The sequence below is a fragment of the Convolutriloba macropyga genome, chromosome 1 (assembly GCF_964194025.1).
Source record: "Convolutriloba macropyga chromosome 1, txConMacr16.3, whole genome shotgun sequence".
Classification (NCBI taxonomy): domain Eukaryota; kingdom Metazoa; phylum Xenacoelomorpha; order Acoela; family Convolutidae; genus Convolutriloba; species Convolutriloba macropyga.
The window spans coordinates 38,601,885-38,624,775 of record NC_134468.1 but is presented as its reverse complement, the minus strand read 5'-3'; the positions used below and the strand labels follow the sequence as shown (position 1 = coordinate 38,624,775).

General features: G+C 35.6%; 2 protein-coding genes across 2 annotated transcripts; one reads left to right on the top strand and one right to left on the bottom strand.

Moving 5' to 3' along the window:
* Nucleotides 1-9,330: 9,330 nt before the first annotated feature.
* On the bottom strand, nucleotides 9,331-22,688 carry LOC142338636 (E3 ubiquitin-protein ligase makorin-2-like). The gene is made up of 6 exons (XM_075388484.1): nucleotides 22,607-22,688; nucleotides 22,309-22,437; nucleotides 18,031-18,703; nucleotides 10,686-10,897; nucleotides 10,271-10,381; nucleotides 9,331-10,188 (listed from the first exon to the last, which is right to left on the bottom strand). Exons 1-6 carry the CDS (start codon nucleotides 22,654-22,656, stop codon nucleotides 9,825-9,827), a joined length of 1,539 nt encoding a protein of 512 aa, XP_075244599.1. The 5' UTR covers nucleotides 22,657-22,688; the 3' UTR covers nucleotides 9,331-9,824.
* LOC142338629 (uncharacterized) lies at nucleotides 11,296-13,256 on the top strand. Its single transcript, XM_075388472.1, has one exon. It carries the CDS (start codon nucleotides 11,444-11,446, stop codon nucleotides 13,154-13,156), a length of 1,713 nt encoding a protein of 570 aa, XP_075244587.1. The 5' UTR covers nucleotides 11,296-11,443; the 3' UTR covers nucleotides 13,157-13,256.
* Nucleotides 22,689-22,891: the final 203 nt, after the last annotated feature.

Sequence of the window (22,891 nt, the reverse complement as noted above, 5' to 3'; positions counted from 1 at the left end):
GTTATAACATAAATTGAAAAGCCTAGAAATTATTCCGGTAGACGTTGAAGCGAAGATGTCCGGCGAAATTGCTAATTTTTGCCATATGTTGAAGTGTTCATTTTTAGTTTGCAATCACGAACTCGCAAGATTTGAATTTTTGTGACACATTGCCTATCTCTCAAAGTGTTAATTTGTATAATTTTTTCTTTTCGAATTATATTAATTGTTGTTTCATTTATACTCAACTCGGGGTTAGAATGAAAAGTGGGCGTCTATAGCCCCGTTGTCTGTCCTCTCCAATGCAACATATTAAGCAGTAATTTGTATATTTTTCATTGGAGAAATTAATTCTTTCTTTCTTTAAAGACACCAGAACTTCCAACATTTGCTTCAAACTTACGAAATTCGCAAAAACTTGAGATCTGTTAAAGAAGCTGAATGAAAGACGACAGTCTCGCTAAAATCCAGTTCATTTCAACAAAACAAACCAATACACAACTTTTTACAAACCAGATTGTTTTGCAATTTTAAAAAGAGCTTTACTTAAAATATAATTGTAGTAAAGATAAACGAACATTTTTGTCAAGATACTGTTTGCCTTTTAGAGACTTTTAGAAGTAAACAATAAACGTGATAGCTCATTGAAGCAGAAAACTTCATAATCACAAAACACGTACGTTGGTCCATAATGCCTTCAAAACAGTGAAATCTCGTAACAAAATTATTAGGTCCAATATTACTGTAATTTTCGATTCCTTTGAAGAAAGTGTTACATAACAAAAGCTCGAAACAATCCAAAACGAATTGAAATGGCTTCCTACGATTTGAGTCAGCTCAAACGCTGAACATAAAACTCTTTTTTACAACCTTAACTCCTAAAGCATAAGGTATATTTATATTTCCTGAAACACTTTGACTCTAGCGATAAAAACCTCTCCAAATAATCAAAGCAACTCAACTGCATGACTTAGAATTTATGTTCTCCCATTATCAGCAAAAGACAGATGTTGATAAAAAAGCACAAGCTGTCAATTGCACTATGCAAAAGCAAAATCGAGAAACTGCAAAGCAAAAATTGATTAAGTAAAAAATTTTAAGGAAAACATGAAAAGGATATCTAGAGACGGAAATTTCTAGTTTACCAGGACAATCACTAAATTAAGGCAATTTAGTAGCCGCGTTTCAATCATTCATTCAATTTTTTAAATTTACGATCAAAATTGGGCCGATAAGGTATGTCTTCTTTTTTTAAAAAAAGTTAATAAGTCATTTAACATATCTCAAAAAGTTTTCAAAATCACTATTATATGGGAAAATTCAACAAGGGAGAAAAACAAGGGAGAAAATATACAATTGTTCTTATTAGTTCTCTGAAACGATAACTCGATGAAGAAAATATATATTTTACTTAATAAGCATTTATAGGGATAAAAATTACCTTCCAAAATTAATTCTTGAAAAATTTGACAGACACAAAAAGTGCAGAAAAATTTAAATTTACTCTTTTCTCTTTACGTGCTCACTTAAGATTTTTAATTTGAGCTAAAGTTAGGCAAAAGCGTGTATAACAATGGTCTAAAGAACTAACGACGTTTCGCTCATATAGTTTCGATTTTAGTAAATACGTTCACACGGCAATTACAGCCCAAAATGTAATCTTTGGAAAGTGTTTCTAAAAACAGAAGTTGCGGAATTCGTGAAATAATCTTACCGAACAAAATTAGGTCTCTTTATAGTTGATTAAAAGTTCAAATTGAGTGGAACTGTACAGCACCACCCAATATGATAAAATAAAAAAAATATTTTAAAACATTATCTTGTGATTTCTCTGTATTGCTCCACTTTAAAACATCATTTTCTCCAGTTCGCTAGGATTTTAATTGAACTGAAACTGTCAACTTTTTTTGCAATTTGGTACACGAAACACATTTCATTTCAGCCAAAAAGATGAACTCAATTTGATGTCTTTTATATATCTCAAGCATACAAGCAAATATAAATACTTAACTGAATTGTGAACATTATATCATTTGCTGCTTCAATCAAATTCTCGTGGGCATAGTTAATATTAAAAAATATGCCCACCAGATTCCTTTAAAATTAATTCCAATAACGAGAAAACTATAATAAAAAAGAGACAACAAAGTGATACCTAAAGTTATGTGACAGTATGAAAGAAGGCATCAACTGAGAAATTAACTTATTTTACTTCTCAGAATTACTCAACTTAAAACACAGCTTCAAGCCACAACTCCTTGCAGATATAGTAATTAATTTCACAAAGCAAAAAAAATCGGAGGAGTCAAAGATAATTCAAGAATTTCTTCAAGTGTATCAAAACTTGTAGCTTTACTGGACTTTCAAACTTTTCGAAAATTTGAATTGAAGGATATTCAAAAATGATTTTTAAGAAAATCTAGAGAAAATATTAAGTTGAAATCTTTTCAACTATCTCATCTTTTCAAAAAAATCTACCTCCAATTTTTCAAAAAACTTTCCATTTGGATACAGAATAAGAACTTTTTACTTTGCTGTTTGACAGTCATCTCAAAATTTTCAATTCAATAAAACCAGGTATTTTAATCGATGTTTTCTATATTTCTAAATGACTAGTTCATTTTGAAACAACAAAATTTTATCATTTATCACAAGGAAACATTGCTTAAGGACGTCAATATTAACAACAATAGCTCCTTTGAACTTCGCCAAAACTCATTCGGTTGTTGATTATATCAAGGAGACTGTCGCACCTGTGCTTTCGCAAAGTAAGTAACTTTTGAAAATCAAAAAACAGATATCAAATTACTGTGACCTGACTCATACATGCGAAGTTTTCACTAAGAAGTGCAGCGAATATTCAGTAATTAAAAACATTTTCGGTAATTTAGCTCCACATCAAATTCAAATTGGGAAGTGGTTCTTACTAATTTCAGCAAAGAGCGACTTTTTATGCGGCTAAATATCAAACAAAATAAGAAGGCAATTCACAATTAAAGGCAAATTTTTAGGAAACAAAAAAGGATAGAGCGTTAATTTTCTTTTGCTAACTTCTTCCCGTCAAACCATCTTTTCAGATGTCGAGAGTCATTCTGATGGTAGAAGAAGTTCCCCTCGACTTAGCGCAACTGCTTGAACTATTTTAGCTTTGTGACATTTTTGAAAGCAGTTATTATTATGAAGATTTAAGGAAGAAATAAAAGTCCTCAGATAGAATTATTTCAAGCGCAGTAAGAGAATCCAAACAAAATTTTAAAGCCTCGGGTTCATTTCTGATACAAAGATCAACAGTTCATTTCAAACGATTTCTACAAAAAAAACCATAGATAATCCTCAAAAAAATTATCTTGACTGACACCGAAAAAGACGGCAAAAGCATTATAGAACTGTAGTTTGTCTCTAATTCTGTAACCTTAATATGAAAATGGACTTATCTGTAATTGACAAGAAGACAAGAAAAGATCTAAAATAGCCGGCAGATTGCCGGAATAGCTGCGAAATAGACTCGCGTGCTAGATAATAGAGATAGAAACACATGCTAGTAATTTTTTGTCAAACTTAGGCAAACCTTTTTTAAAAGCCTGAAATCTTCTCAACAGCAGAAAAAAATCACAATTTCCTTTTGTAGAAAACTTCTAACACACAGAAACTTCCGGTGCTAGCACTCAGGTCGTCTTCAGATCAATATTTCGCGGGGGTCAAAATAAAACAACAGAAAAGCAAGGCTAGCAAATAGTTCCCTCCCTCATTACACGAGCTCAGTACCCAGATCACACCAGCGTCAAATCAAATGAACAACCCCTTCGAAAAATTCCCTCAAGTTCTTTATAGGTATTGAAAATCAAAAAAATAACGCAATTTCTCAGAGGACCTCAAAACGTTTCACGAGCTTGAGATGTTTGCTGCGACATTTTGTGCCACGCACCGAGTCGCAAGAGTCCTCTTATTTGACTATGGATGACTATCACGAGACCCTTTATCTTTCGTAAGCTCTAAACAGACGAGAAAAAGAAAAGTTTTCTGGCTTATTCCTCAGAAATCCAATAATAAGTTTTTTCCCATAATCGATTCATATTTTGTAGGCCGTTATTCCAAATTTCTCATATTTCTCTTTGAAAAAGATATCTAGCAGCCGCATCTATATAGGAAGCTTAAAAAGGGACAAGGAAGCTCGGTAAGGTGCATTCACACAATGTACCCAGCCCAATTATTCACATTTTTGGCTTAATAGTCTTCTATCAAAAAAGGATAGAAAACCTTCCAATATTCACACAAAACTACAGGAGAAGAAAACAATGTTTACTTTGGTCTCCATCGTCAAACTCCAATAGGACGTTTCATTGGCGAGTTGATGTGGCAGGACCCCAAAAAAAGCAACAGAAAAGGGAATTATGGGCAAACATAAAAAAATCACAATATTTTTTATGCAAATTGCAGAATCAAAATCACGAAACTAAAAACAGAAAAACATAGCCGGAAAACTACCGGAAAATAGCCACCGTTGATCCTCTTGACGCACATTGGTATTGAAACAAAGAAAAATTACGAGATAGAAATTGACAGAATTTTTCAAAGTGTCACAGTGTTCTTATATGGTGTGTAAATTCTGCGTATTCGGTTAGATTCTAAAATTAATTCAGCTTCTAAATTCAAAGCTATTAAGCATAAATCTAATGCCAACTGGCAATCGCTTTAATGAACTTCGGTAACCTAATGCACTATGACTTAATGACCGGTCTTTATAGGTTTAGCCCGTTCTTTTGATTTTGCACTTTTGACATTGACCGTATTCATTACATTAAGAAATTCGATAAGTGAAAGAATTCAAAATCCCTTCAGTTGAAGAAGTGAGTGAACTAAGTCAGCAGTCAAGCGTGAAATCTGTGACTTATGTTAAACAAAAAACGTGCACAAAGGGTAAAGCGAAGTAAGAAAAAGGACAGCGCCTAAATAATAGCCGTTGAGAGGCTGAGGGCGGCTATAAACCATTAAAGAGCCTTTATTGAATGCGTGAAAGAGTTTAAAATCCATTCAGTTGAAACAGTGAGGGAAATAAGTAAGAAGTCAAGCGTGAAAATCGTGACTATGTAAAACGAACAACGTGATCAAAAGGTAAAGCGAATCAAAAAAAGAGAGCGCCTAAATATTAGCCGTTGAGAGGCTGAGGCGGTTATTAACCACTTAAGAGCTCTGTGGCATTTCACCAGAGAGAGGATAGGTTCTATAGTTGGAACCATTCAAAAGCCGATGAAATAACAAAAGGGGCGAAGTCCAAAAATATATATATATATATATATATATATATATATACATATATATATATATTATATATATATATATATATATATATATATTTGGACTTCGCCCCTTTTGTTATTTCATCGGCTTTTGAATGGTTCTAACTATAGAACCTATCCTCTCTCTGGTGAAACGCCACAGAGCTCTTTAGTGGTTAATACCCGCCTCAGCCTCTCAACGGCTAATATTTAGGCGCTCTCTTTTTTTAAATCGCTTTACCTTTTGATCACGTTGTTCGTTTTACATAGTCACGATTTTCACGCTTGACTTCTTGCTTATTTCCCTCACTGATTCAACTGAATGGATTTTAAACTCTTTCACGTATTTAATAAAGGCTCTTTAGTGCTTTATAGCCGCCCTCAGCCTCTCAACGGCTATTATTTAGGCGCTGTCCTTTTTCTTACTTCGCTTTACCCTTTGAGCACGTTTTTTGCTTTATATAATTCACATATTTCACGCTTGACTGCTAACTTAGTTCACTCACTTCTTCAACTGAATGGATTTTGAATTCTTTCACTTATCGAATTTCTTAATGTAATGAATATATATATATATATATATATATATATATATATATGTAATGAATATATATATATATATATATATATATATATATATATTCTTGCAAAAAAATCTTAAAGTCATTGAAAGTACTAGCAATCAACTGGAGGCTTTAAATTGTTCAGCATATTCGTCCACATGAAGCCACTGGGATCTGTCAATGTTGTGGCAAAACAGCTTTGCCATAAAAATCATTAGAAATTCACTCCGCATAATGTAAGCTCAATTCATCATGAATTGAGCTCCAATGAGAAATTTCATTAATGAGTTAATCTGACGAGAATACACAAAAGAACAATAAGAGTTACGGAAAAATATACAAAAATTTGCTTGAAAAATTTGATAGAAATTTTTAATTGTAGCATCAAAGTCAAAAATCAATTTTAAAAATAACCCATTAGTTTTTGATTACTTAGAAAGAGGATACGACTAATAAATAATGCGACTAAATTACAAGTTGACGAATAGGAGAACAAAAGTACGGCAAAGACCAATTGACATTTTTAAAACAAAATAATCCAAAGTCATGAAAAGCACTAGAAATCAACTGAATGTATTTATTATATTCACTTTTACTTCCATGCAAAGCCAATGAGATCTCGCATTAATAGTAAGATGTCATAATACAATAAAGAAACAGCAAATACACGCAAAAACCAAAAAACAAAAAGGGTCGGAGCCATAAAAAGCATATAATATTCACTGAAAACATTTTATGTACATTTGTTCACCCATTCAGCTTCAATGGGACCTGTAATTTATTTGATGTTGCGATATAACCTCAGAAAAGAATAACAATTACGTGAAATTTTGGCAAATATCTAAAACTCAAAAATGAAAACCTGTTGAATCAGTCATAAAACTAATGGGAAAAACATAAAACTGAATAGACTTATTTTACTAGAAAGAAGATCAGACCTGCAATAATTGAGACTATGTTACAAGCTGAGACAAATAAAACAAATTGTCAGAGTTCAAAATTTTTTCAAAGTCAGAGTTCAAAGTGTTTTTTTAAATCAAATACACAAGTCACAAGAACACTTATGTATTAATTTAAAGTAATAGATAGGTTCACATGAACCGCTTTAAGAAACCTGTCGGACCTTCGCTTAATGAGACTATGTCAAAAGACTGCAAAATCAAACAATAAATTCAGGTAAAACTTAAGAACGCATCAGAAAATTACAAAAACACAGTCCAAGCCACAAAAATCATGAGCAATTTCGTGAACACATAATAAACGTTTATTGAGACTCATTTAAACCAAAACGGGATCTTTCAAAAATATAATCCTATTATGAGAACGTACTCATCTGTATTTGATAGAAAAAAAACAAGAAAAATCTAACATAGCCGGCAGATTGCCTGAATAGTACAAAAGACTTGCGTCCCATATTATAGAGATTGCAATAGATAGATACAGGTTGCAAAACTCAAGGACGCCGCTCAAAAAACTTCAAACAAATGAGCGATAAACTAATTAGGGTTGTTGAATTGAAATTCATGAAGCCTTTTGATTAGTGACCTTTATTACACAAATGAGTTCCTCTGAACTAAAATTAATTCAATATAAACTTTACAATTTTAAAGTTCAAAAGTCATTTTTATTGAATGACCTAATTCACGTATGATTAAAATCACGCAAATGACCTAAACATTTGCTAAAGAGAGTTAAATGACGTCAGGTGGGCAAATGCCGTTAGTGAGAGGAAGAAGTCATTCAGAAAATTTGACATCTTCAGCTTTGCTGTGTGAACAAATGTAAAACGAAAAAAGAACATTAAATCTAGCTAATTGCTCTCAAACGACAAGCGAGCTGTTGCCATCGGTAGTTGCCAGCTGGCGCTTAGTGATGCTAACATAAAGAGGATGCGCGTGCGTGTTGGGGGTCAAGCGATGGGGGTACGGTTGCGAAGGCTAGATGAGAGCGGGTTCAAATGACAAAAGGACAATGGGATTGTTGAGTGGAGGGATTGCTGATGGCGGGATGACAGGGGTCAAACTTTTAAGATTAAAACCATCGAAAGATGTGAATAAATTGTGATCTTGTGACAACTTTCATATTTCTGTGAAACTTGGATGAGCTCATCAACTTTACTTTGGGATTTCTGGTAAGTGAACGTAGCGTTTTATCTAAATTTAATAAGTAGACGAGAGAGCCAGTGCAGGGGATCAATGCCGTTAAAGTTGTTTCCCAAAGCGATTTTACGTTGTAATATTTCAAGGAAAAATATCACTTCGAAAACTGAATTTTTAATTCGTAAAACTAGGGAGTGCTAACTTACTTTTGCCGTTCAGTATAATTGCTACAAAATTCGTTTAAGTACTAAAATAAGCAATTAAAAACCAAGAGCACCACATTATAGTGCCACTCAGCTTACAGCTTGGCGACTAACAAAATTGTAAAAAAAAAGGTCCCCATTCAATCCATATCCTTTTGATAGTTAAAATCCAAGATGAGATCAAAACTTGCCTTGCTGTTGTTTATCTGTCCATTAACACAAACTTTAGCGTAATACATTATTTGGCCAAAAAACTTGACGATAAAAGAAAACGAAATTGCATCAGATAACAAATGTTCAAAAATTAAACCTCTATAAATCCTCGAAAATTTTGAAAATTTTTTAAATTACACATTCTACGCTTGACGAGCCTTCTAATGATACCACTCACAATTTCCTGCGATAAATGTATCGATCACAAATATTTACAAAACTTTGAGCCTCGATAAATCAACAGTAACCAAAAATTCAAAAAACCGTTTATTATATTCAATGCTGGACGGGCTTTCTAATGACACCACTCATAACTCTCTCCGACAAATATATCGATCGGTCAAAAGTGACTGAACAAAAACAAACCAGTTGAGCATATAGTTAATCCCTATCAAGACACAAAGGTGGGGTCGTAACAATACCTAAGAGTTCTTAACGTCAAATAAATTTGAAGGTTTCCAAAATGAATTTGAAAGCTAAAAATATTTTGACTAAAAACAGAACACAAATTCTTGGCCCCATTCCGTCTTTCAGGCCAACAAAAACAGCAAAACGATTTCAGGGGAAACTTTTTTCATGCAAGCCGCCATAACGAATGCTATTGATGTGTGTGATTCACACGCCAATGACCGAGAGGTAAGGTGTGTGATTCACACGCCAATGATCGAGAGTTCAATCCAGTGCCTCCGTGAAGCTGTCTGTGTAAGGATGAGTGCTTACTTAACCATAGCTTCAGGTTGACCATAGCCTGACCAATGTTGGCTGCAATGATGGTACCACGTGAAAGTTTCAGACGCAAAAAAGTGGCCATCGTCACCAAAAAAGAGCAATGATGCTCATAAAAAGAAGTCTGAAATGTGGGAATAATAAGAAAAAGGGCAGCTGAGAACAGGCCGCTGTGGCCTAATGCTGTTCCGCTGCGATTACGCAGGAGGAAATTATTATATTAAATTATAACTGTTGCTAGTTTTGCTTCCCCATAAACGTACATAAAACGAAGATTCTAATTGTTAATTATTATTCGTAATTCATATTTAGAACAACACCACACGTAAAAACAGTTTCATGAAGAGACGTTGAATGAATATTGAGGCTCCGATACAGGATATACGCGAAATTCCAGGCCAAGCTAAATTTGAACTCTTTGAGTTAGAAAAGGAGCTGTTGATAACCAATACTACGAGATGAATACTCATACGCACTTGCACAATAATATTGAGGTTAACCAATTTCAAAGCACAAAAGGTTAATGTTGACACACACCACTACAATTTGGGTAATAGTTTATTGTGTAAATATTGTCAATTTCTAATCCAGTCTTGAAAGATGCAGAAAGCGATAGCCTGCGATATTACTACTTGAAATGGATGGCGGCACCGATTGACAAATCATCCTGAGATTGTAAAAATCATCACAAGACGTGCACAATTAGGATGCATCATCGCCAACAAAGTGGGTGTTAATAACACCCGAATCATCCGAACGATATCTTCATTCAGCACTAGCGTCTGAATCACTCCTCCAGTGAGGCTCCTCGTCGTCAGCATCTTCGTCGTCGTCGTCAACATCGGAATCAACACTCCACCCCAATATTGCCGCAGCGACAAAGAAATCCTCTACGCTTAATTCGAAAAGATTTCCGATCAAGTCTACGTCTGATCTAGACTCCCGCTCGGTCAACGCGTCGATCAGTCTAGTTGCGCCCATGAGTCGTGTCTCGCCTGACGAGTTCGTCTGGTATCTCGGTTTTTCCTTTTTGACCAATTCGCCCTTGGAGTTGGCATGTTTGTAGAAACAATGGATTCCAAAGGGACAAACTCCGTTGCCTTTGTCGAAATACTTGCAATCTTTTGTGCTGAAAAATATTCAAAAGTTTAAACAGTGATTAGTCAACGCATGTACATATTTTAAAAAAAAAAGTTTAATTGAAAGCGCACCTCAAAGTCATCTTGTAGTTTTTGAGCAATTCATCCTTCTCTGCTTTCTCCTCAACCCAGAATTTGCTTGGAATTACCAGGTGAGATACCACTCGGCACTCTGGGCACGACCTGTAGCAAAATAAGCACTATGTCTAATACCTCTTGTTTCAGCTATTGCATTGAGCGAAGAGCACTAAGCTGACAATGTGTGATATATCAGACTCAAAAATATTGGGTAGCTATTTCAAATAGCCCACAATCGGTCCATAGAAAATAGTGTACAACAAAATGAATAGGCGAGAATCGGTCGTTCTGAAGTTAAGTAGATTAAAATTCTCAAATATTTATTGCACCTACTTTGATGACAAACACGAATAACAATGCCCGTCATCCATGTTTTAAACTACGTGATCAATTCTAATGTGTAACTCACCTTTTGACCTCCTTGTCAAAGTTCTTCTGACACCTCCACTCTCGGAGACAAGAGAGACAGAATACGTGGGTGCAGTCGGACAGGATCCCGAACATCCTCTCGCCCGAGGGTTTGTCGAACACCACGTCCATGCAAATGCCACATACTTTGCTCTCACTGCAGGATAGTTTGAATGAGTGCTCTATGTGCTCCTTCTCAGCCAGAAAACAGTCCTGTTGAAAGAAAACAGGTTTCATAGCAATAGCTATTTTCTACTAACCAAAAGGCGCAGTCCAGTCAGCTGTTTTACTACTATAGTGACAAAAAAGTTGAAAGCATGCTATTTGCCGTTCCAATACTAGTAAAATAAAATTACGGATTATTGCAACAGGGAAGAAACTGTTGTTTTTTTTAAAAACTCTTCTTAAGAAGAGGACACATTTTCCTTATAACAGTTCTCATCAAATCAGCTAAATTCTGAGTCAAAATAAGAACGTTCCTAATAAGGCAAGACATTGCAGCTTTTGATGACATGGATGAAAATGTCCTATTCAAATCAACACAGTATCACATTTCTCTCATTCGTATAATTATGTGCTAAATCCAACGCCTCATTTAAATATTTGATTTTTGACTTCTAGTCGGTCCCTTGCATGATTGAGCATACAATCAGGAGTCACACTTTCTTCAAAACAAACTAAGCTTTCGAAAACTTTTAATCGATTCATAGCATTCACACATTTTTCAGGCATTACTTATCAATTTCATTGCCGGAAATCATGCAGAGAAGTCCAAATGTGAGCTCGGAAGATAATAAACATCCGGGAGGGAGAGATTTCCGACAATCGAGCAAACAAAGTGTGAGTACAAAGTCGGGCTCTTTCGCTGCGACAATCAAGAGGGAATATGGAATTATAGTGGGGGGTCGAGTTGCACACAATTCCATTTTCAGCCTTTACGAAGCTCAGGTTGCATCTGAGATTGGCGGCAGTCCGAAATTCCTTAAAGTTTACAATAATGAATCGTGGCCTGAGGATCATCAAGAGCGAGTGCGCGAAATGTACTCGGAGAAAATTTTCTTCAGCATTAAAGGATCGCCAAAAATTCATAGAGTTATTGATGATGGTGCTTCAATCATGCTACTGCTCGATGCCCATGGCATGTCTTTATACGACCACATGGCTTTGCAAAGGAAAACTGGATTCCATGGGTCAACGAAGAAAATGGAATGCAATCTGGCAACATGGTTTACTCAGATCTTACGCAGTATGAGCAGAGCTTCAGACAACGGCATATACTTTGAGAGAATAAATCCAGAACACACCTTGTATTTGAATGACAAGGGCCATGTTATGATCGCTGACTTTGTTGGCTCATCATATATAAGCAAGAAAAGCGACACTGGTTTCATCAGATGCCGGAAAAACATCACCGACCCTATGATTAGCGCACCAGAAATTGATCGCCTCGCTTCTGGAGATGTTGGCATTGAAGAAGACTCTTTAATTTCAGGCGAAATCTGGCTGGCCGGTGCCGTCATTTACAATATTTTGAACGATGGTCAAAGTTATCCGGAATATGAAGTATTAGACGATGGAAGACGAGAACTAATAATTCCGGACAGTATGGGACCACCTTACTCGAATGAAATGAGACGATTTCTAAAGGAAGTTCTCGAGTGGGAACCGGAATACAGACCTCATGATCATGTAACTGCGGTGGAACATGATTGGATCATTCAGAACAGACGAGAAGCAATGGTTCCTACGATGCAGGAGCTTCGAAATGAGTACAAGACATTTGTAGCAGCTAACAGAGGAGGTCTAAAAAAGAATGTATCTCAGTCTGAAATGTCTCATGCCAAAAAAACTTTCGAGGCCAGCAAAAAGAAAAACAAAATGATCCTCAGTCAAGGCGATAAAGACATTCGGGATGGCTGTGACCAATTCATTGAAACCAAAAATCTCGAAAGGGAATTCATTTCAGGTTACGGATGGGCGCTGACCAAATATGAGAAACGCATCATGGATGGTTCTTACAATGGGTTGCTACCGTCTTCAACGCTTAGTCGGCAACCTGTCGAGTCACAGCGAATGAAACGAGCATACAAAAGATATTCGAATGAATTCAGGAGTTTGACACTATACAGTGATGACTACAGCCAAATGGTTGATCAAATGGATATGCACATGGAAGATGTTCTGGAGGATGTCACACCTCCGAGATACAGTCCCTCAGAGTCAGAGAAAATATCAGAAGCAGATTCAAGTACACAGGAGTATTATTACTTTGACGCCACAAGAAACCTGGTTCCCACCACTCACTCCGATCACTTTGACGCAGTACAGGCACCAGAGAATTCAGAAGTCTCAGCTGACAATTCCATATCAATTGTGGCCACCAAGTTAACAACTTCTGATTCTTCAAGTGAATCGAAAAGCAAAGTTGCCGGCTCAAGCACTCTCAGAGCCGCGCACAGAAAACCAAAATGAACTACCAAAAATATGTCTAACTGAAACACCACTCGTATAAACCAAGTTGCATTTTAATTTTTTTTCAAATTGGTAGGCTGCAGGTCATTTTTTCGTAGCAGTTTACTATTTTACACTCTAGCAGTTACCTTTACTTGCCAGTTACAATTTTTGCACAATGTATAAGGGTGAATGCTTATGTGCGATAGAAAAATATTACAGTCTATCCAAATCAAAAGACTAAATGAAAAACAAATTTCATCAAAAGTAGATTACTATTTTTGTTCAATAAGTTCAATACATTTAAAAGCAACAAAAAGCTGAAAGAATCTTTGATATTGTCAACGGATCCAGCAGAACAACATAAAAAGCAAAATATACGCCAGTAATTAAGTTGTTTACCCAAAACTGCTAAATGCCTCGAACTTCAAAATATTTTTTATTGAAACGAGCCGAATCGCAGTTTGAATGCGAAGCATAGCAACTAATTCAAATCAGAACCTTGGTTCAATAAAGAACCAGACGTCTGGTTTGGAACAATTCCATGATTAGCACCGCAAACCGCGATGCTTCAATGAAAAACTAATTCAAGTGTCAAAAAGAGGCAAGCTGGCGGATTGCCATATAGCTACACTTGCTTCATAGACATGTGGTTTCAATGAGAAAAATAATAGCTATTGGAGAACATTTTTTATTAAAAAAGTGTCTAATTTGTTGTAATAGAAAATGATTGTTTCGAAAGCGTGTCCTAAATAGTTTTCAGTTGAATTAGGTGAAATATTTTAAGACAGGAAAAATCGCGGTTGACCAAAACACTATGCGCGTGAACGAAAAAACATATAAAATAGACGGTACTCATACAAAAAGTGTGCAAGAGTTATAGGACCAAAAGCTTCTGCCAAATACATTTATTACTTTTAATTGGTTTTTAATGGATCTTTGATAAATTGCAGCTATAATTCTTGGTGCGTTTTCATATTTCTTTTGACAATGACTATATTCACTAAAATGCGTAAACCTTTTGACCTCCGTCTGAGAGAAATTATGAGCATGGCAAGATGAAAAAAATGCAAAACAGGCAGCAAAAACAATTTGAAAAAATGAAAGCACACGTAATAGCAGTTTGAGTGCATAACGGCACATAATAACAAATCTGGAGAATTAAAAAGGCATTGCAGGACTCTTGAATCTCAATCGAAAGAACTTTCAACATTAAAATCTTCAAAAGAGAACGTCGTACATTTTTCTTAAAAAATGTACCTTGCGATTTATAAGAGAAGTCTACCGAGGAGACTCGAATGAGCAAGAACAAAAGATAGATAAAGCCTTGACTCCAAAAAATCGTTTTGAACCATAAAAATTGGAGATTAAAATCTATCTAACAGCAACACAAAAGTTCTTGCGCGTAGCCCTAAGAGACTATCAATAGTGAATAAAAAATTTAAGAAATAGGACAGTTACAGCAAGCAAAGCTGATTACAAATTTGTGTACAATTTCTCAAAAAAACAGAAGCATAAAAAGGATGAAAAAAAACAATTCCGTCAATTAAAAAAATAGCTGACAGATCATCAGAAAACAGCCGGAATAGCTTCGTAGACCTGCAGCATTAAAAAGAGTAGGAAACAAAGACTAAGACAAATTTCGGTTCATTGAATGCTAAGATGTTACATTTTGATTATGAAATGTATAACCTATCGCTGCTTCTATACACTGCTCTCAAACAACCTTCAATTAGAGAGCCACACACTCACTTCACCATATCTCTTTGAATTAAAGTTGAGAAAAGTCAGTGAGGATGTCAGAGGAAAAAGAAATTTCAGAGTGAAGATGTCATTTTTGAGAGTGAGGAAAGTCAAGTGTGATCAAAAACTTGATAAGCAAATTAACAAAAACTCGCTCCGCTAAGAGTGAAAAATGACGTCACGCACTCAATTCAGCTAAATAGTGATTGTGACATATGGTTGTAACAAAAACCTTGAAGACGGAAAAAACATAGCAACTAGCCCTAGGATTGAGGTTTGACACCGTGAAAAATTTGTTTGACACCGTGCAAAATTTCACACTGCAAAACCACTCTTTTTTCGAATTTCTCTCTTCAATTTGACTTGAAAAATCATGAAAATGTGCGAATATATGTTGAAAAAAGACAGCGACCGGATACAATTCAAATTCTTTGAATTGTAAAAACCAAGAGAAGGCCAATAATAGCCCCAGAAATTCTGCAAACGAATCCAATTTCTTCTTTTACTCTTTTTGGCATCGGTGGCTCTGAATTTACGAACAGCAAATTGATCTGTGGAGAAAAACAGAAAACATAAAAGTAGGTCGTGTCTTTCAAACGGCAACATACTGCAAATCAAATTAACAAATATTTTGACACAATTGCAGATGATGCAAATTAACTTCGCATTTATCAATCAAGAAGTAGAACCCATAAACAACAGAACAAGAGCTCAACCACACAACAATAAATTTTTCGTTAATCCTGGAGGCAAAAACAGAAAAAAGGAACGACGAATGTACGAAGAACTCAAGTTATTTTTCTATGGTTTTGCTTACTTTCGTTTTTTGTCAAGCAATGCAATAAAAAACCTTAGAAAGTATAGTACGGTATTTCTGAAAACCACCTGCAAGTAGAAAAGCAACGTCTTGAAAACCGAAAGACATTCCCATCTCCATGAATACTTTCAAATAAAAACAAACGTTCAACGAAGTAAGCGAAACAACGGCTAAATTAAAACACAGCCTCAAGCACGTTTTAAAAATCCAAAACTGAATAAAAACAGTACTGTTACAACACAAATTTGTGATCTTTTTATAATACCTTAAAAGAGGCAGAAAATCTTAAATTCTGAGCACTTTTACTTAGCATTAAACTAGCCGAAAACCAAATTCTTCGTTTCCAGTTACTATTTTCATTGCATACATCTCTGTATTCAGTAAAACTCAGTTTCGTGGCACAATTTTCAAAGAGAAATAGTACAATGGAAAATAAGACCACTACAGTAAGAGAAAATTAAATCAATGGAAAAAAAAACTCCAAAGCAATGTATTCACTTTGATATACAAGCAAAGTTATTAACATAGCCGGCAGTTTGCCGGAATAGCTATGAAAGAATAGACTTGCGTGCCGTAAAATGCAGATAGAAACAGATTTGGAAAAAAGCTATCGCGACGCAGGGTTCGAACCACCGACCCCCGGCGCAAGAACCGTCTGCATTAACCACTAGGCTACAAGTCACTTATGCTCTAAAGTATTACAACCAACTTTGTTTCAGCAACAGACATAAATTCTGAATGCGAGCAATTTAGGTCACGCGATAAGCAAGAAATCAAGCGTTAAAGACTGACTGAAAACATGAAGCGACAGAATGTTCTAGAACAAAATGTAAAACAAAAATAAGCGTAAGACGACGAAACAAAAAAACCAAGAGCACCGCAATATAGCTCCACTCAGCTTACAGCTTCGCAGCTATAAAAAAAAACATTGCATGGCAAGTATTGAAATACAAATACAAATAATTGATAAGAATAATTGAAAATCCCTGACTACCAGAATCTTTGAACAGTAATAGCCAAAAAGACAAATAATAGCTTCAGGCTTCAGAAAACAAGGGAAATTAAAAAAAAAACTACAGTATCCAAGCTGTAGGTATTTTTGTGTTAAGGTATTGAAAACCAATGTTCGCCATAAAAAAGAGGAGAAAAGAAGCCTTCCTACTCAAAAAACTGCTTAGCGTATGAGACAATTAGTCTACGAGAGTTAGTGAAAAATAACAGAAAATTGTTGTTGGCATTAGTCGTCAGTTCGAAGAGGTAAACAAACAAGTGGTCTGATAGCTTGATGTACAGCATTCTAAGCAACTAATTTGTCGACCTAACTTTGTCTCTACAGTTTTGTCTTTTGTCTCTACAGTTGCAAAAGAAGTTGCAGACGCAATGATTTGTTCAACCTGGTTCCTCTTTTTCGTCCTACATTTTCATTTAAAAATTGCAGAGAAGATACTGCATTTGATATTCGGTTACGTAAATTTACATTTTAAAGAAAGGTTGCTGCTAATTTCAATAAATCTTGTCTCATAATTGACAAATTACTTGAGTAATCGTCATAATTAAACATGGCCAGGACACAAACATCAGAAAATTATCAAAAACTAAGTCTTCAATTGGCGAAAATATTGCCGAAAATTTATTGAAAACGAAAAGTGGCTAATTTAACAAAATTTTACGAAAAACTAAATTATAAAAAAAAACATCCGCCAGAATTGTAAAACCAGCGCAATCAGCTGGATAGTGACAGGAAACATAGCCTTCTCAGAAAAAAAAATTGTCAGCAGCTTTGGGGCATTTTTGTCGACAAAAATACGATTTGGCGCAGACTAAAATTTCCAAAAAAATGCTAGATGAGCCCTAAAACTGGTTGCTATAGAAGCAATGGTGGACAGTTTTATCAGATCCTTAAATTGGGCATATTTAGAAATCTCAAAGTAAAAAATTTGATCAATCAAATGATCTCTATAGCTGCAATCTTTAAACCTCGAGAACTGGAAAAATACTAAAAGCAAAAACCCTACAAATAAATTAAAATGCTCTAACCTTGACCGGTTTTTTCATGATACCACTCATATCTTTCTACCTCAAGTGTCTACGATCGATTAAATACGACTGAACCAAGAATATCCCAGTTGAGCATATAATTCCTAAAGGTCGGAACAAAAAAACCACAGAAGTTAAAAGCATGTTTTACAGCTGCCATGCCTAAAATGTAAGTTCGCCGATTTAATTATGAGCCACCCAAAGACAGTATAAGAGGTTCTAGAAGTTCAGATTCCAATGGACGCCAATTACATCCGATTTGCAAAAAACGTAAATTGAATTTTTTTATCTTCCAAACCATTTCGTGCTTTTTTCGCTGCTCCTTGTCAGTTGGATGAAGAACGTAGTAGCAACAAATGGGACATTGTTCACCATGCACATAAGGACACGACACGCCCAAGTGACACAACCCACCACTCAAAAATAACTGGCAGAGTTGGTCTATTTTTTGCAGAGGCTCTACTGGATGGCAACCGGTAATCGGCTGACTCGTCTGCTCGTAATAAAACTGGAAAGGTACATTTTGATAAGCTAAATTGAAATTTGCGGTTGCAGGATCTACTAATGAATACCCAGTTGCAACTAATGGATCTACGAGGTGTGTTCTGGCGGCATCAGAGTATGAACTAAAATTGCTAGCTTGTGATGGCGTGTACGGTACAGATGGGTGAAAGACTGGAGCCTCTGCCCATCGAGTATCCAACACTGTCAGTTGATTCGAATTTGATGGCGAACTAATACAATTTGTGTTTGAATCGTAATCTAATAAAGTTGCTCTGCTAGATGAATGAGCTCCTGGCCTTGAACACGATGGCGCTAATCTCCTATCGTCTGGAATGGGAATATTATTTGATTGAAGTCTCTCATGTTCCACTTTCTGATCCCTGAAATTGGTTACTGTCTGTTCCTCTTCAATTGCAGAGCATGACTTGATTTCGAGCATCAATTTGGAAGCTTTGACGTGGTCGAACCTAAACATACCCGGCAGATTGCCGGAAAATAGCCGCCGTTGATTCCAATAAGCATGATTGGGATTGAAATAACAGAATATATTGAAAAAAAAAGATTTTTGTACAAAAATATTTTTTAAGTCCGATTTATTTTGATGGCATTTCGTAGTTGAACATACTTCTGTTTCTTAGAGAGAGGCTACAGGGGCTACTATCAACACCAATAAGCATTAGAGGTGGTAACTAAGACTTATAGGAACGACGTTCAAATAGCGGGCATCTAAAATTGGGCTTTATGGGTTTATCCCGTTTCTCTGACTTCAATTTTTATACTGACTCTGTTCATTTTGAATTGCTTTGCTGAGCAACTGATGTTCAAATTCACTTTTAGCAGAATGAGAGAAGAGAGAAACTAGCCTAGAGAAGTCAAAAAGATTTCACGCAAAATGTTGAAAAGGCGGCAAAATGAGGTAAAGCGAAACATTTTTTTATTCGACGAAGTAAAAAAAAAAAAATAGGAGCGCTATAATAGCCGGCTGAGAAGATGAGGGCGGCTATTAAACAGTAAAACATACGGTAAACATACAGTAAAATCAAAGTCAGGCAAATTGATTCACATTTCACTTGTATTAAACTCTAAGAACACCCCTTCACGCCATAATTTATGTCTTATTGTTTTAGTGGGGATTAACTGTACAGACTAGGAAGGCTCTAGAAAAACTGCTCCGCGACTTGCCATATGGGTCTTTTACCTGTCCATACCGTTTTTGAGGACAAAAAGTCAAATGGTCAAACGAAAAAAACTATCAGACGAAAGTCAGGAGCCTGAAAAATCGCAAAAGAACATAGCCGGAAGAACTCCGGAAAGGACTCAAATATTGATAAAACAATAATAAATAGTTTCCAAGTAGGCTATAATCATTACCGTAATTAACCTAGCTACAGCAAAACACAGCCCACTTGCAAGGTACTTACGATCCTAGTCAAATGATGCCAAGTAGCAGAAGGTTTATGAGACAACTAAAGCGTGAAAAGGGGGAGAAAACATTATGGTAGATCGCTAAAATAGAGTGAAGATATCTTCGTAACAGACAAAATAATAGTATCCAAACATTTGAAAATTTTACATCGTTTTGCTTAAGTTTTTGCTTTCTGAAAGGCAGGTTCGAATTTTAGTAAGTTTAGTAGATTTCGAATTTCAACACCAGTTCACAACTCACCGTGTTGGTTACTTTTATATGTCGCGATTTTTTTCTTTTTGTCTGAATAGTTTGCACTTTTTTCCATTATAAGGCAGGCCATCAAAAAATCTATTTCAACGAAAAAAATTATTTTTTAGTACTTCAATTTGTTTTGTGATTAGATGCAAAAATAAAAAAAATAAAACATGAAAAAAATGGAAAACATAAAATAATTAATGTTTGTAGGGGACAGATTTTCCCTCCCTTAGTACCGATGTAGACTCTGATTTCTTTTCATGAGGATTATCCTGCTTATTTGCTTTCTTTTTGATTTTAGACGTTTTAGTGTATTTTTGCTGCCTGCACCATACACTAAGACACCGTAGTTTGAAATATAGCTTCAGAAAAACTCAGAAGTTGCTCGGTTGTTAGTACAGATATGAGTTAATAAAACAGTCCTCAAAACAGTCCTCATAAAGGACTTTTACATGATTATTGTAATTCAATTTTTCGTCTATTGAACGCCAAGATATGTTACAATTTCCTCCTGATTTATAATAATGCCACTGATTGACAATTCACGTTGAGAGATTTGTCCACTCCACTTCAGGTTTAAATTTGTTTTTTTCCCAGTTGAGTGTCAATTTCTTGTCAACGAAGTAGTTTCCAGTTGAATCAAGGGAAGTATTCAAAAAGCCAATAACTCTACCTGCTTTCTGTATTAGAAGGTTGTCATTGGCCTAATACGTTGAGGTGCTGTGAACACAGAACTCCTTAATATCTTTAATGTTAATCAGGAAAAGAAAAGTGGCCCAAGCAATGACCCTTTTGGTGCACCGTATTCTGCTTCTGAAATATGGAGCAAAGATCTCTGGACTTCACCCATTTCTGCCTGTCAGTCAAATAAGATTTTAAAAGCTCCTCCATGTGATCTCTCATTCCTACATATTCTCAAGTCAAACACTCAGTTTCTCTAGTAATATGCATCAAAAGTTTTCTTTACATCAACAAACATTGGCGTAGTCTCCTTGGTACTGCTTTCCAAACACTCTCGGATACTTTTCAAAGTTAGGAGTGCTTAATAGTTCCTTTTCTCTGCCAAAAACGAAATTGACTTAGAGTATGTCAGAAAGATGTCAAACATTTGTGATAAACTTTTCTAGAACTTTACTCAATGCTGGCAGTAGACTAAATAGGTCTATCTATAAAATTCAACGTCGGGCCCTATGAATTGGCCTGATAATAGCTCTCATTAGGCACTTGGCAAAAACTCTGTTTTCGAAACATTTGTTAACTAAAAGAGTAATGTCGGAACTACGGCATTCTTCAATTTCTCAAGTACAAAAAAAATAATCCAACATAGTCAGTGCTGTACTTGTTTTTCAATGAGTCTATTGTTAGTGAAAATTCTCTTTCATTAATTGCCATTAAGAACATGATATTCAAATTTCACTCCCATGTTAGAACTTCTCCCAAGACTGTTGATCTTTCAGTTAGAGTTTTCCGGATCGTAGTAAAAAAAAACTATGAAATAGAGTTCTGCCAAGAAAAGTACACTTTCAATGGATCATTACCTACTTAAACCACCCATAAAATGAAAGTTAAATAATAAAAAAAGCACTAAGACTCAACTTGACAAGAAAATCAGAATAACTCAACTAATTCTTTGTATAAAATATAAGTGCACGCAATTCATTTCTTGCTTCATAACCACTCCAATAAAATTTATTAACAAAGGAAAACCGACTAACGAATTTCTCTCGAACAACAGTGGGAGCACTAATCTATTCAGTCAGGTGAGAGGAGGAGTAGGGGATGGTGAGGTAGCCTGGAGGAGGGGACTAAGAAGTTCGCTGAGGGCCTTCAAATATCATTACAGGTTGTATACCACTATTGAGATTAAAAGTGAGACAAGGATACCACTTTCGGCGCACTTTTCATTTGACTTTTAGCAACTGCTTAAAATTGTGAATGAGAAATTGAGATCAAACAAAATGGAATAAGTTTTAAAGAGCGTAAAAGTCATCCGAAAAGTGAAAGCGGTCAAGCAAAAAACAAAACAGGTTTACAATACTTGCTTTAAACTTCGGTCGAGAGAGCAATTAAAAAGACGTTTCTCCAATATTCCTATGAGTAGTAAAAAGACTCGCCGAGAACTTTGTTTGAAAGCAACGAAAAAACTGGGGCATTACTCGTTTACAGCTCAGGTCAGGTTTTTCTGGTTGACAGGCGTTGCATCTGTGACCATCTCCATCCTTCCAATCCACATCTCAAATTCAACTTTACAAGGTTTTAAAGTTGAATAATTTTCAAAAACTTGAAACAAGATGACTTTATTGGACATCAAGAGGCATCCCAATTTTATACATTGGTGAGTCCGAGATAAATAGCATTCTTAGCATTACTGAATGGATAGGATACCGACATCGCTCAAGAAGTACTTACCGACATTTCTCACCATAGCGACAATACCCTTTCAAGAAGAAATTGCACACATTGTGATATTTTGAAGTCGATCGATCATGTGAGAAATAGCACGAATCTCCATACATGCATACACCATCGGCATTGTACCTAAACAGATAAGCCATATTCCCGTTTTAAAAAAAATTAATTTAAAAATTAAATTAAATACTTCGGATTTCGAGCACTTAACAGCTCTCAATCAGTTTCTCCAACACCGCTATTTCAAATCATGGATTGCAATTTCTACGTAGCACAGTAAAAAAAAGAACATACAAACCTGCACAAGACCTGCTTGGCAATAGACGGTGGAATATCATCAGTATTCATAACCAACTGAAACGTAGCCGTACACAGAAAAGTGTTACATTTAGCATAGCTTATCTAGAAATCTCTGCAATGTAGATACCCAATGTACCCAATGCTACCCAAATTAAGTAAACCTTCGATTAGTGGTGTGAAACTTACTGACATAACCAACTAACGTCGGAGCTCTCACACAGCGGGATGTTGGCTTCGGTTGTAACCAGTTGGGGCTTATGGATGCTAGATTTACGGGTGGGTG